At 52.8% G+C, this 13,234-nt stretch overlaps 6 protein-coding genes across 6 annotated transcripts; 3 read left to right on the top strand and 3 right to left on the bottom strand.

The window, feature by feature from the left end:
- Positions 1-323: 323 nt before the first annotated feature.
- On the top strand, positions 324-1,694 carry LDX57_000826 (uncharacterized protein; the record flags this gene model as incomplete). The annotated part of the gene is made up of 3 exons (XM_046082471.1): positions 324-356; positions 439-896; positions 971-1,694. The coding sequence occupies 3 exons, from the start codon at positions 324-326 to the stop codon at positions 1,692-1,694; spliced, it is 1,215 nt and encodes a 404-aa protein (XP_045938428.1).
- Positions 1,695-2,178: 484 nt separating this feature from the next.
- FAT1 (putative long-chain fatty acid transporter) lies at positions 2,179-4,263 on the top strand (the record flags this gene model as incomplete). The annotated part of the gene is made up of 3 exons (XM_046082470.1): positions 2,179-2,200; positions 2,258-3,042; positions 3,103-4,263. 3 exons carry the CDS (start codon positions 2,179-2,181, stop codon positions 4,261-4,263), a joined length of 1,968 nt encoding a protein of 655 aa, XP_045938427.1.
- A 335-nt stretch (positions 4,264-4,598) lies between these two features.
- TPN1_1 (Vitamin B6 transporter) lies at positions 4,599-6,305 on the bottom strand (the record flags this gene model as incomplete). The annotated part of the gene is made up of 3 exons (XM_046082469.1): positions 4,599-4,736; positions 4,847-5,836; positions 5,898-6,305. 3 exons carry the CDS (start codon positions 6,303-6,305, stop codon positions 4,599-4,601), a joined length of 1,536 nt encoding a protein of 511 aa, XP_045938426.1.
- Positions 6,306-7,834: 1,529 nt separating this feature from the next.
- sod4 (mitochondrial 37S ribosomal protein mS42) lies at positions 7,835-8,980 on the top strand (the record flags this gene model as incomplete). Its single annotated transcript, XM_046082468.1, has 4 exons — positions 7,835-7,894; positions 7,964-8,144; positions 8,261-8,385; positions 8,450-8,980. 4 exons carry the CDS (start codon positions 7,835-7,837, stop codon positions 8,978-8,980), a joined length of 897 nt encoding a protein of 298 aa, XP_045938425.1.
- A 275-nt stretch (positions 8,981-9,255) lies between these two features.
- Positions 9,256-10,227, bottom strand: COQ10 (ubiquinone-binding COQ10-like protein; the record flags this gene model as incomplete). Its single annotated transcript, XM_046082467.1, has 1 exon — positions 9,256-10,227. One exon carries the CDS (start codon positions 10,225-10,227, stop codon positions 9,256-9,258), a length of 972 nt encoding a protein of 323 aa, XP_045938424.1.
- A 48-nt stretch (positions 10,228-10,275) lies between these two features.
- LDX57_000821 (putative C6 transcription factor) lies at positions 10,276-12,862 on the bottom strand (the record flags this gene model as incomplete). The annotated part of the gene is made up of 7 exons (XM_046082466.1): positions 10,276-10,371; positions 10,422-10,585; positions 10,644-11,910; positions 11,958-11,989; positions 12,051-12,261; positions 12,315-12,714; positions 12,768-12,862. The coding sequence occupies 7 exons, from the start codon at positions 12,860-12,862 to the stop codon at positions 10,276-10,278; spliced, it is 2,265 nt and encodes a 754-aa protein (XP_045938423.1).
- Positions 12,863-13,234: the final 372 nt, after the last annotated feature.

Genomic DNA, 13,234 nt, shown 5'->3' with positions numbered 1-13,234 from the left:
GTAGCGCCGTCACCTGACCTGTCAGGGCCACCCTCCAGACTCTTCATTCTTCATACTTGCGTTCGTACGGGAAACCAGCGATCGAAGATGTGTCTCTCGTCTACCTGATCTCATTTCATGACGACGACCTCGTGCTATCTTCTGGTCCTGGTCCTGGTCCTGGCCCTGGCGATCTTCCTGTCCCCATGTCTTCTATACCATATCACGTGACTCGTCCCTCATCTACCAATTGAGAGATCCCCAGAAAACCTCTACAATTAACACTCCCCCAGAGAATCAGAAAAATCCCTCCCGATCGTTGCAAAACCCAGGTTTCTAGCGTCATGGTCCAAGTTAAAGAATTTGCCGTGGAGCAAGTACGTTGCCCCCAATCTCACTTGTCTATTTTATCTGTCTCCCCCGCACCAAGTCATATCTAACCCCGCGGTGTCAAATCAGTGGATGGACAAGTATGAACTCCAGGCCAAATACAATGTCGCGGAGACCTGCTGTGCCTCTGTTTCCGTGAATCAGCTCCAGGACATCTCGGAGGACAAATCTACAAGTCCATTGGATCTCTCCTCGAAGCTGACCTACGGTGCCATTCGCGGGTCGGAACGCCTTCGGAGCACCTTGGCCAACCTCTACTCCGTCAAAACTCCCACGCCATTGCCATTGGACAATGTCCTGATTACACCCGGCGCAATTCAGGCTAATTTCCTGTTGTTCTACTCCTTGGTTGGCCCCGGGGACCATGTAATCTGCCACTACCCCACGTACCAGCAGCTCTATTCGGTCCCGGAATCGCTTGGCGCAGAAGTGAGTCTGTGGAAGTCCAAGGAGAAGGATGATTGGAAGTTGGATATCGAGGAGCTAAAAGGACTCATCCGGCCCAACACCAAATTAATCATCCTCAAGTATGCCTTCCTCGCCCGTCATGTTTGGTGTCGTTCCTAACGCGAACGGTTGTTTCCCTTCCGTTGTTCAATAGCAATCCCCAAAATCCGACCGGAGCCGTGATCCCTCAAGCCACATTAGAAGAGATTGTCAAGGTTGCGCGAAGCTCATCGATCTATATCCATGCCGACGAAGTATACCGCCCGGTCTTCCACTCCATTACCCCAATGGACCCGGACTTTCCGTCATCTCTACTGTCTCTAGGCTATGAACGTACAGTCGTGACCGGATCGCTGTCAAAGGCATACAGTCTGGCTGGGATTCGGGTCGGATGGGTTGCTTCGCGCGATCGGTCGGTGATTGAAACCTGTGCTGCTGCCCGGCACTACACCACGATCTCCGTGAGCTACCTGGACGACGCGATTGCAAGCTATGCCCTGGCACCGACCTGCATCCACGGACTGTTAAGGCGGAACATCGAATTGGCCAGGACAAATTTGGCGATTTTGGAGAAATTCATCGAGTCCCATCGGTGGGCATGTGAATGGGTCAAGCCGCGAGCGGGCACGACGGCATTTTTACGCTTCAACAAGATGGGAAAGCCCGTAGACGACGTTGCCTTTTGCGAGACGCTGCTCCAACAGACTGGGGTGATGTTAGTTCCGGGCAGCCTTTGCTTTGGCGAAGGGGAGGACTTTAAGGGGTACGTCCGAATTGGATTCGTGCAGGAAACCGAGGTGTTGGAGAAAGGGTTAGAGGCCCTTGCATCGTTCATGGACGACGGATACGACGAGGTGCCGGTGGTGAAGAGGAAATAGTTGATCTCATCGCCGTAGACGCCATGGCGTCATCATCCACATGTGACGCCAAGAAGTTGTCTTTCTCAACAGACGAACAGATGAACACTTTCAATTTTCATACTTGGGGTGGATTAAACAAACTCCTGCGGGTGGGACCCGGTGGACACTAAGAATTATGAATCTGCTGGTGCCGAGCATAACTCGCTCCGAATATGCCGCGAGCCTTCGAAACAAACCGAGGCAATCCTTCTGCCATTGTCCACCCGCCGAACAGCCACCCTGCTTTGACTATTCGCTCTCTCTCCATGTTTCCCCTCACCTTCTGCTTCTCCTATTTATCGGCCTCGCTTTCCTCTTCCCCATAAATCCCCAGGATGTTGGCCGTTGCTTTGTTGATTGTTCCCTCCTGCCGATCCCTCGTTCTGACCCACTCCTCGGCACTCATTCCTTGAAATTCTCCGTCATACCACCTTCTTGAACATCAGTGTTGTCGCTATTCACCATGTTACCCATTTCGATTCCGGGTATGTTGCCTATACCATGACCTTAGTTTACTCCGGGGTATTGACTTTGTCGATTAGACATCCCCCTCTCTCTTCTGGCGCCCGCCGCCGCCACCACTGTCGCATACCTCAATGCCAAGTATGCGCTATTCTATGATGTCAAATTAATCGGTGGCTTGCTCAAGGGCATTGTAAAATCCCGCCTTGCTTTTCGTCGGGATAGTGTGAATCTCTTCTATATATTAGAACAACATGCGCTCGCCCCCGCCACCAGAGACTCCGAATTCATTGTTTACGAAGGACGCTCGTGGACCTTCCACGAAACGTATGTGATGGCGCTGCGGTATGGTACTTGGCTGAAGAAAGTTCACGGAGTCAAGCCGAAAGAAGTCGTGGCGATTGATTTCATGAACTCCTCGACGTTCGCGTTCCTAATGCTGGGTCTCTGGAGCATCGGTGCCGTGCCCGCCTTGATCAACTATAACTTGGCAGGGAAGCCGTTGTCGCACTGCATCCAGGCCTCGACTGCTCGGCTACTCATCGTTGACGAGGAAGTCCAGCCATCCTTCCCCCCGGAGCAGATCGAGATTTTGAATTCGCCCGATTTCCGCCCAGGGAAGGGCTCGGTGGAGGTGGTCATCTTCACGCCCGAGGTGGAGGATCAAGTCCTTCAGTCGGATGCCATTCGAGACGAGGACGAAGCTCGTGGTGGTGTCGCGCTTCGAGACATGGCGATGCTGATCTACACCAGCGGCACCACCGGTCTTCCCAAGCCGGCAATTGTCAGCTGGAGGAAGTGCTGGAGTGGAGGCGCCTTTGTGTCGAACTGGCTTAGTCTGTCAAAGGGCGATCGATTGTTTACGGTAAGTGGAGCCTATCTTTTTACAGCGAAGCCGTGCTCCCTGCCACTAACGCCAATGCAGTGCATGCCACTCTATCACTCGTCGGCCTGCATTTTAGGGCTCGTTACCTGCATGATGAGCGGCACCGCCATCATCATTGGTCGCAGATTCTCCGCCCGGAACTTTTGGCGAGAGGCACGTGAGAACAACGCAACCATCGTCCAATATGTTGGCGAAACCCTCAGGTATTTGCTGGCCGTCCCTCCTTCAATCGATTGCATCACTGGGGAGGACCTGGACAAGAAGCACACGATCCGGGCGGCTTTCGGCAACGGCTTGCGACCCGACATTTGGAACCGCTTCAAAGAGCGATTCAACGTGCCCACCATTGCCGAGTTCTACGCGGCCACCGAAGGCACTTCCGGATCCTGGAACCTGTCCTCCAACGACTTCACCGCAGGAGCCATCGGACGGAATGGCGGTTTCAGCTCGCTGATCCTCGGAGGCGGGATCGCGCTCGTCGAAGTCGACCACGAATCCCAACAGCCCTGGCGCGATCCCAACACCGGCCTCTGCAAGAAGGTTCCGCGCGGTGAACCGGGCGAGCTCATGTGGGCGATCGATGCGCGCGACCCCGGCGACAAATTTCAGGGCTACTTCGGCAACGATAAGGCCACCGAAGGCAAGATCCTCTTCGACGTGCTCCGCAAAGGCGACGCGTATTTCCGCACCGGCGACATGGTCCGCTGGGACAAGGAAGGACGGTGGTACTTCAACGACCGCCTCGGCGACACCTTCCGCTGGAAGAGCGAGAACGTGTCCACCAGCGAAGTGGCCGAGATCCTGGGCGCCCATGCCGACGTGCACGAGGCCAACGTCTACGGCGTTGCCTTGCCCAACCACGATGGCCGCGCTGGCTGTGCTGCCGTCGTCATGGAGCAGCAGCTCCAGGCGACCGATCCGTCTATTTTGTCCGCGCCCAGCCCGTCGACGCTCCAAAGCCTGGCCTCCCACGTCCTCCAAAGCCTTCCCCGGTACGCGGCGCCGCTGTTCCTGCGCCTCACGCCGCAAATGCAGGCAACGGGCAACAACAAGCAACAGAAACATGTTCTGCGGACTGAAGGCGTGGATCCGTCCCTGGTCTCGTCCTCTGACAAGCTCTACTGGCTGCAGGGTAACACCTATGTGCCTTTTGAGCGGAAGGACTGGGACGGACTTCAGGGTGGGCAGGTGAAGCTGTAGACTCATCTGCTCTGTCACTCAGTCTCAGATACATAACGGTTGATGTGCTGTGCTTGTTCTACGTAAATTCCACATTTCTCATTTCTTTATATTTGCACCCGAGCTTTCAACTTTCCAGCTCTGCCCCGACAGTCTTTAGATACCCTGCCACTTTGTTCTTTGAAATCTCCCTTGAATTATCGATAGCCTAGCTGTATGTCTATATATTCTTTTTACCTCTGGCTTTGCTTCAATTACAACAGATACATAATATCTGCCTTTTCTCCTGCGTCCTCCTTTGTATGTCATACATATTCGTTCACGTCGAACATCGCCATCGACATCGAAATAAAAGCTCACCGTCCAGTCATACGCAACTCCACAAGTCGAAGACCTGGATAACACACGGCCGTCAAGCCCAACGCAAGCCACATTCCAAGGTCACAGTCTCCGGAGAGAGATCTGGCTATGGGTCCGACGAAGTACGATTGCGACTACATTGCACACAGTTAGTTTCTTCTTTTCAGCCACATCAAATGATCGTATGAATAGTGGATAACAACAAGAAAATTCCAGAGGGAAGGAAAGGGGAAAGAAAACATACCATCCCCAAAACCGCACCCACACAACCAACCACGAAACTCACTCCAGCCGCCAACCCCATCGGCAAACGATGAACATCATCCACAATGTCCCAGTTATACGTCTTTCCCCGACGGAAAACACACCCCTCCTCTACAACAATCACCAACCAGACCACAATCCAGTAGCTCATCAACGGCAGGAAGTTCTCCATGATTTCACGCAGGTAGTCGTGCGCCACGACCGCGCACGCCGTGTACACGATCACCTCGATGGTGGTCAGTAGCGGGCGCGGGATGCGCGGTCCATACCGGCCGAGCATTTGTAGATTCAACCCGGCGGAGTAGGTGCAGGGAATGTTGTTGGAAACCATGCCGAGGATGAGGATAACAGAGCAGAAGCTACCGAAGCCATGGAGGGTGGAGAAGGAGGTTACGAGGAGGCTGCCTTGGGAGGTGAGGGAGGCATCAAGCCAGCTGCTGTTGGTGGAGAGGCCGGTGGCGAGACCGATGCCTAATAACGTGGTCATGACCATGGCGAGGCCCATGCCGGTGCTTACGGCGAGGAACATGCGCCATCGACTGGTGGTGGAGGAGAAATAGACAAAGTAGTCGGCGCTGGAGGGCGCCCAGGTGATAGCGGAGGCGAAGCAGAGGGAGAAGAATGAGAGGCGGTTGGAGTTGCTGGTGGCAGTAGGCTCAGAGGATGGGGCAATGGTGGTGTTGAAGATGGGACCGGCACAACCGACCATGACGAAGAGGATGGAGAGTTGGACGATCCAGGCGTATCGCGTGTAAAAGTGGAAGAGGTGCATGCCAAAGGTTGCAATGAACCAGGTCAGGACGGCCACCACGATGATGCCGACGGGTGCTGCTGTGTGGCCGTCGGACACGGCGAAAATGACCTGGCCTCCGAGGATGACGTTCACCATGCCGTAGCCCAGCATCGTGAGGACGTTCAGTACGCAACAGACTTTGCTGAGGTAGTAGCCCAGGAAGTATCGAGTTGCCATCTGGCGGTATTATTAGCGATGTCTATAGGGACGGGATGCTCTGAGCTGAACAAGTCCATACCAAGGTGCGGTGCCCACTCTTTGGACCCCATGTGCTCATGAAGCCCACTACCATACTTCCCAAGGTTCCTCCAAGAGAAGCACACATGGTGGCATTACTCCAGTCGAGGCTATACCGTGCCGGACCGTACAGTCCTACTATCACGTTGTTTGCGGTCAACGAAGAATTGAGCCACAGCAAGAATATGCGAGTGTAATCATCGCGTCCCGGAGAGTGCCGTTCATCCTCTCCGACTCGCTCAATTCCTCGCGTTTCTAACCCCAAAACCCGAGTCAAGGTATTCGCATATTTGCGATACTTGGATAGCAGCACAATCGCCCCCTCGTGCGGGATTTCGACTGCTACCACTTTCGGCTTCGTCTCTTTAGATGGCGACTGCAAGTCAGAGCCAAGCTCTGGGTCCGCCATTAACGGTATTGTCAGTGTTCAAGGGGATGAGACAATTTATATAAGATCGACACGAGGGGTATATAGAAAACAATGAGCGCAGGTCTTTCGTGCTTAGTACGTCATCAAGCCGTGAAACGTTGCATCTTTTCCCCCTTTGCACAGAGAAGTGTTGTCGATCGACTCCATTATATACCTGCTGCATCAGGGCAACAAAAGCCCGGGGACTTGAGCGGGTCTGTCAAGATCTGGAATCTAGAGGAAACTGCATATTAAACCATCAAGCATACCAAGAGAAAGGGCCGAAAAATGGATGCCTAAACTGCAGTGGCATCAATTGTCAAAGAAGCCAATCGAGGTACATTCTCGTTCTGGGCCCGCGCCCTCTCTCTTCGATTGTTGGCCGAAATAGCCTAGAACTAGGGAAGCTGCATGATCGTTTGGGTTTCTGCAGATTCCCTTGCTCGGATGTTACACTGCAGGCAAGGAACTCCCGAAAATGTTGGGTCATGGCGGTTGTCCTTGGGTTCAATGCTACAGTCACCCCGAGATTGCAGAAACAACGGTAAGGAAGCATACAGACTTTGGGGTATGTAGTAAAAGACACATGCATTCCATGTGGTCGGCTGACTCAATCGAATTGAAGGTATTGGTCAAATGGTGTCATATCCCTTTTTATCAAGGGGGTGCGTCTCTCATACCTGGCCAGACCAGACTATTTATTCTTCCATTGACAGCCACATGAGGCCTGGGGCTGAGAGGCGCTCCCCGGATAGGGCACTGAACAGGTTTTGAACATGTCTGAGTAAAATGGGAGCTGAACCAAATGCCCAGGAGAGTTTTGGTTATTGCATTAGCCGGTGCAAACCAATATATAGGCTTGTTGAGAGTTTTTCAGCGGGGCCAACGCCTGGTTGCGCTGAGACTAGGCTGATGTGTTTTGCGAGAGAGAACTATTTCCAGAACCTTGATTTTAGAGATTGCTTGCGTTCAAAATTGGGCTAGTTGCACAAGAACCTGTCAGAATGTGGCGATGTTGTGTGTTTTCAAAGCGTTTTATTGAGTTTATCGTTTCGAAAGGACCTGTCATTAATTGCTTGATGTAGACAAGATGACGAGTCATTTGATGACACTGATCAATCCTTAATCATTGGATATGCCAAGGTTCAGTGTAAGGTTCAGGCATAACGATGAATGAGAGCAATCGAATTGCAGGTATGGTGGTATATAATCTTGCAGCCAAATTCGAGAACTGGTTATCCTGCTCTGAAAGATGAATCTTGATGAGTAGTAAGCTACCTGGCAAACCCAAAATAAGTTATCTGATGAGCATCTATACAGCGTCTGACAAGGAAGACGGAAGAGGGAAGATGGAAAGAAAGAAAGAACAAAAGAAAGAGAGAAGAGGAAGTAGATGAACGGGCGCTGATTGGGCGGGCTTACTCAGCTACGCTAGGCCCGATCGGGGCGGACGTCGGCGATGGAAATTCTGCGGTTTTGCTTCGTCTTTGGCTGTTCATATCAACTCCCCCAAGATCCAATCCGCCATCATGCTTCCCCGACTCCTCCGGCCGCAGAGCTCGCTGCGTGCGGCTTCCTCCTTCGTTCAGGTAAGGCTTGTTCGCTTTCTCACCGACCTGCTCAAGCCGTCGCTGTTCCTGACCTGAATTTATTGCTAGAAACCTGTCTCCGCCCTCCCACGCTTCCAATACCGCAGCTTCCATCGTGTCCCCAAATTGACGCACGACGAGCACTTCAAGGCCAATGGTATCTCGGAATTTATGTCTCCCGAGGCGGTCGATTTCGCCTGGACGCAATATCAGAGTCTCCTTGTCGACAAGCTGAACCTTTTGACGCAGGGTGAGTGATCTCGACTTCGCGTCTTCCAATCGGGAAAGACTGGCACATCTATACTTTACCGAGTTTTACACGGAGGAATTAGAAACAAGGGTTCAATGGCTGACATCAATCGGCAGACACCCCTGATGCCGACGCGAAGCCCGGAGAACTGCTGGTCAAGTACTCCCGCCGTCCGGAGATGGCCTCCGTTTTCAACTACGCCTCCATGGCCCACAACAACCACTTTTTCTTCAACTGTTTGGTAAGTACCAAGCAGATCGAAACCCGCTCCTCGGAAACCAACCTAACGCGTTGAATTTGCAAAGGCTCCCACCCACACCCAGATCCCCGAAAAGTTCGCCAAGGACATCATCGACACCTGCTCCTCTGTTGAGTCTCTGAAGCTCGACTTCCTGGCGACCGCCAACGCCATGTTCGGACCTGGATTCGTGTGGCTGGCCAAGAACCTCGAGCGGGAGGGACTCATGCACATCTTCTGCACCTACAACGCCGGTTCGCCCTACCCGGCCGCTCACTCCCGGCGGCAGTCGGTCGACATGGCCACCCACTCGCCGGACGCTCCGATGGGCAACCAATTTGCCGGCGCGATGGGCGCCCACTCGCAGAACCAGAAGAACCTGGCGCCTGGCGCCCTGGACGTCCAGCCCATCCTGTGTGTGAACACGTGGGAGCACGTCTGGATGATGGATTACGGCATCGGAGGCAAGGCCGAGTACCTCGAGCGGTGGTGGGACCGGATCAACTGGGAGGTTGTGTTGGATAACTACAACGCGGTCAGCTCGGTGCAGGCAGGACGCCAGATGTCCAACTGGAACCGCAGCCTGAACATGGTATGAACACATGAGAATCCGGGAATAAGGAGCGGGGAGCATAAATCGATTTCTTCTATTATGTCTTGATAATTGTATTATATACTACTAACTTGCCTGGTTTTTTTTGATTATCATGTGTCTAAAAATATCAATGTACAGCGAATGATCGCCCATAGAAACAAACGAAAACAATATCAACCAAAGAACTCTTTCTATCCACACACATCTAACATCTTCTATCTATCTATACAATGCTATTAATACATCCCCAACCCAAGACCAACTCGAAAGGCGATCAATCACCACCTCTCCACCTCCCTAATCCTCTGCTCAAACGCATCAATCATCGCCGTCGCCATCTGATGCTCCACAGCCTTCATCATCGCCGCATGCAACTGACTCTTAAACTCAAACTCAATGCGCAACCGCACCGTCGTCTGCCTCTGCTCTCCGGCCTCAGGAACCAACTCCCACCTCGTACTCAAATACTCAAAGATCCCCTCATTCGCACCGGGGAAGATACCCCCGAACAAGCCGCCGGACTGACCCTGGCTCTGACCCTGCGTGATTTCCGTTGGTGATTGTCCATCCTTCGAATCCACCCCGAACTTCGCCCCGCTGCGCGCCTCCACTACCCAGCGGCTCTCGTCGCAATCGACCTTCGACGTGAAGGTCTCGCTGATCGGCCCGTATCCGACTGTCAGGAACGCGCGCGTCGGGTACCCGGTTTGCGGATCGCGGTGCGTGACCGTCGACGCGGACAGGAAGGGGAGGAAGTCGGCGTAGGATTCGACGGAGGAGATGACGCGGAAGAGGCTGGCGGGCGCGTAGGGGAGGGTGCGGGTGGCGGTCAGGACGCGGTCTTTAGGCTCGTTGTTGTTGCGGCCGCCGGAGGGGAGGATGGAGGAGAGGAAAGGGCGGGTTTGTTGCGCTGGCGTTGCGGTTCTAGGTTGTGGGAGGCGTGGTCGTGGTCGTAGGTTGGATGGGTTGTTGGTGACGGGGGTTGCAGATCGGAGGCATTGTGAGCTGGTGCTGAGGGGGGAGCGGGACTCGATGAGCGAGTTGATGCGCCGGCTCAAGGCGCGCATTGTAGAGGGTTTCATTTTGGATGTGGTGTTGGGTTTGGTGGCGTAGACAAGAAGAGGATGAGGGAGTGGCTTTTCTAGTATCCGTGGTTTTTTTCCTCCCCGACTCCGACTCGGACTCGGATCCACGCGGGTCGTGCCGAGGATTGATCTGAGGAGGGTAGAACTGTACAAGTATAGATTCATTTCACCTAGCTATATAGTGGCATTGATCTCGTTCTGCTTGTATCAAAACTACGCATTTTCAAGCATTTTATCTATCTCCCTCGGATCGTTCCAAAAGCTCGTTCCTTGGTCCTCTAGACCTTGTATCTGCTGGTCCCAAAGACCCTGTGAACGGATTAGCATCAACCAGAACATAAATTGAGAAGAAGACTCACCCAATTGATGTTTGTCGGTGCGTCAAGCATGTCTTCAATAACATCCAAGGACGCCAAAGGTGGTTGCATAATGCTTGTTGCCTCGGCCATCGCGTCGGCGTCCAGACCAAGAGCATAAGGTGGATTCCGTATAATTTGCCAGCTTCCATATAGCGGAGGTTGGGCTAAGAAATTGTCAGTGATATCTTTCTGACTTATTATGTTTGACAGGGGGATTCTTACTGGATGCTGCTCCGGAAGTTGGCTCGCTTGCTATGCCATGGAGCTGGTTCTCCTTCTTTACCCTACGCAACATCACTGTCAGAGCAGCGTGCGCCTTTTGTGCATCCGCTGACTGTTCTCGGGACTTTTCAAATATGCTATGAGACATCTCAAGCGATGCAAGGAGATCTTCTTGACCTTTGATGACCACTGTGACATCGTTGTTTGCATGGCTCAATTGCGGCCCCGTGATTTTGTTGGAGGAGAGTTCCAAGCAGATGATCATAGCTGCGAGTAAGTAGTCCGCATATTGCAAAGAGTTGGGGAACTGCCGATCGCGATACAAGATTCCCCCGGGCTGAGTTTCGTGGTACAGGTCTGCTTGGTGTCGGAGGATCTCCTTCGACGCACTCATACAGGCCCAGCGGGAGTACGCATACCGAAAATCGGTGTGAACTTCGCCTAAATACCTCCGATGCAACACGCATCGCGCCTTCTGATAGAGCAGCTCCAAGGTATACCGTCGGAGGATCAACTCCGCCGGGTCGGCGATCGACTGGTCGAGAGGGCGCAATTTGAAAGCCGGCGTGATCATGTTGTGTGCTTCTTCGAGACGCCGGTCAATCTCGAGTGTCTGCTCGTAGGTGACCGGCTCTCGTGAGTACGCCAGGTCGGAGATCTTGCCAAACACCGACATGATCCTCGATTTCACTCGAGTGTACGATGTGGCCGTCACCTCGTTATCGGGTTTGGACGGCGGCAGCTGCTCCATATCCTCGTAGATGTCTTCGTCTGAGAGGTTTCGCGGCGGTTCAACGTCGTGCTGCCAGTCTTGAATTGTTCGAGGCACGCCCACCTGGAACGATATTAGACTGTCCAGTTGACACAGAATCGACCACACCCGCCGTCTCAGCTCACCCTCGAAAGGGGAAATGCTGGGAAAGTGTTGTGGGTCTCGATGATATCCCATGCGCATGGCCAATCTGATCGTGATGCCGAGCATGAATGAGACGCCCACCTGAGCGTCGTAGGTGCGGTAAAATTCTACCATCGTACATGTAAACAGTGCTTCGACCTTGTAACGCCCAGGCTTGGTATAGTTCGACTGGGCTAGGCACTGCGCAGTCCGTTTGCGAAATGTAGCAAGTGTTTCCACCGGGTCTCTGAGAGGGCTGGGTAGCGGCTCTTGAAGACGCTGATGGATGGAAACTGACAAGGTTAAGATGCCGTAAAGCAAACCGAGCCACGGCAGTGAAACGCTTTCTGGCTTTTCCCAGAATGCGTTGTACTGAAACATTGTTAGCCAAGGAGCTGGTAAGGGAACGCTTTAAGTACCTCTCTTTGAAAAGTGATGATATGGAAAACGACTGCGCATCATTCCGATTTATGAGTTTCGTGCGTAATAGCGTGTGGTTTTTCTGAGCTTACCTATAAAAGGCTCCTTGCTAGTGAAGAACTGAGAGATCAGCCGGTCCGCTACTGGTCGTGCAGGAATATCTGCCAGTAGCTCTTCCTTGCTTGCGGGCTTGTTCAGTCCAAACAGTAGAGTCGGAGAGGCCATATCAAAGGAGTCTTCTTCTTCGACTTCTTCGTCAGATTCATCTTCACTTCCTTGGAGATATTCTTTGACCCCGTTGATCTTTTTGCCCAGCCTCATTAGCACAGTATCCTCATAATAAGAGGGTTACATACTTCCTCGAGTATAGCACTCCAGTGCGCCCCGTCGATATAGCTCGTGCCCGTATCTTTGACAAGCAGCTTGCTAGACGCGTCGATAGGCGAGTTCTTCGTTTCGAAACTCTCATGCGACACGGGCGTCTCCAGCATGACCTGGCTATCGTCCTGGGGGCTGATGTCCTCTTGGCCTACCGGGAGCTCGGACTCATCGGAGCCATGAGTCTCATCCAGCTTCTTCTTCTGCGTCAGAGACAGGATGAGGTTTTCCAGATGCTGCAGGCGGTCCTGAACTTGGGTTGGACTCGTATGACCGTTCGACGCCCTTCCTCGAGGACCGCGTCCGATAAAAGTGCAAGCATGCGGCTCGCCCCGTTTCTTGCAATTAGTGCAAGGGTGTGTACGACAGCATTTCAACCTGGTGGGTTGGTCAGTGTTTGTCGACCACTCTTTGCGCGGCGCATGGCTTACTTTCGGCTTCGGCATGCCGTGCACGACAGCTGGACCCGGGTCCTCTTTTTCTCCTTGCTAGTGACAGCTGAATCCCGAGCACGAATGTCAGACATGTTTTGAAAGCTCGTTCAATTGAGAGATAAGTAATCTGGCAATTCAACGGATGCCAGGCTGATGAAAAGAGATGAACGAGGCAACGACATGACGGCAACGGCAATCCTCCGGTGTTTGGGGCTATCTCCGCCACTAACCCCGAAGTACTCCGACAGCCAACATCCTTGGATCTTCTGTTGGGTTACAGAAGTGTGAATACAGATAGACTGGCATCATAATGTCCATAGTCTGCCCATCTATTCTATATGCCAAACATTCAAGACCTTAATTCTTCTGCAAGTATGTATCCACAGGAACTTGTCTCATATTAACGACCGTGTTATAGGCGCTTAATGAAAGATGTACATCCGCATTGTCAAAAGACTGGGAGT

This window comes from Aspergillus melleus (assembly GCF_016097325.1).
Source record: "Aspergillus melleus strain CBS 546.65 chromosome Unknown contig1, whole genome shotgun sequence".
Classification (NCBI taxonomy): domain Eukaryota; kingdom Fungi; phylum Ascomycota; class Eurotiomycetes; order Eurotiales; family Aspergillaceae; genus Aspergillus; species Aspergillus melleus.
This window is presented reverse-complemented; position numbering and strand designations above follow the sequence as displayed.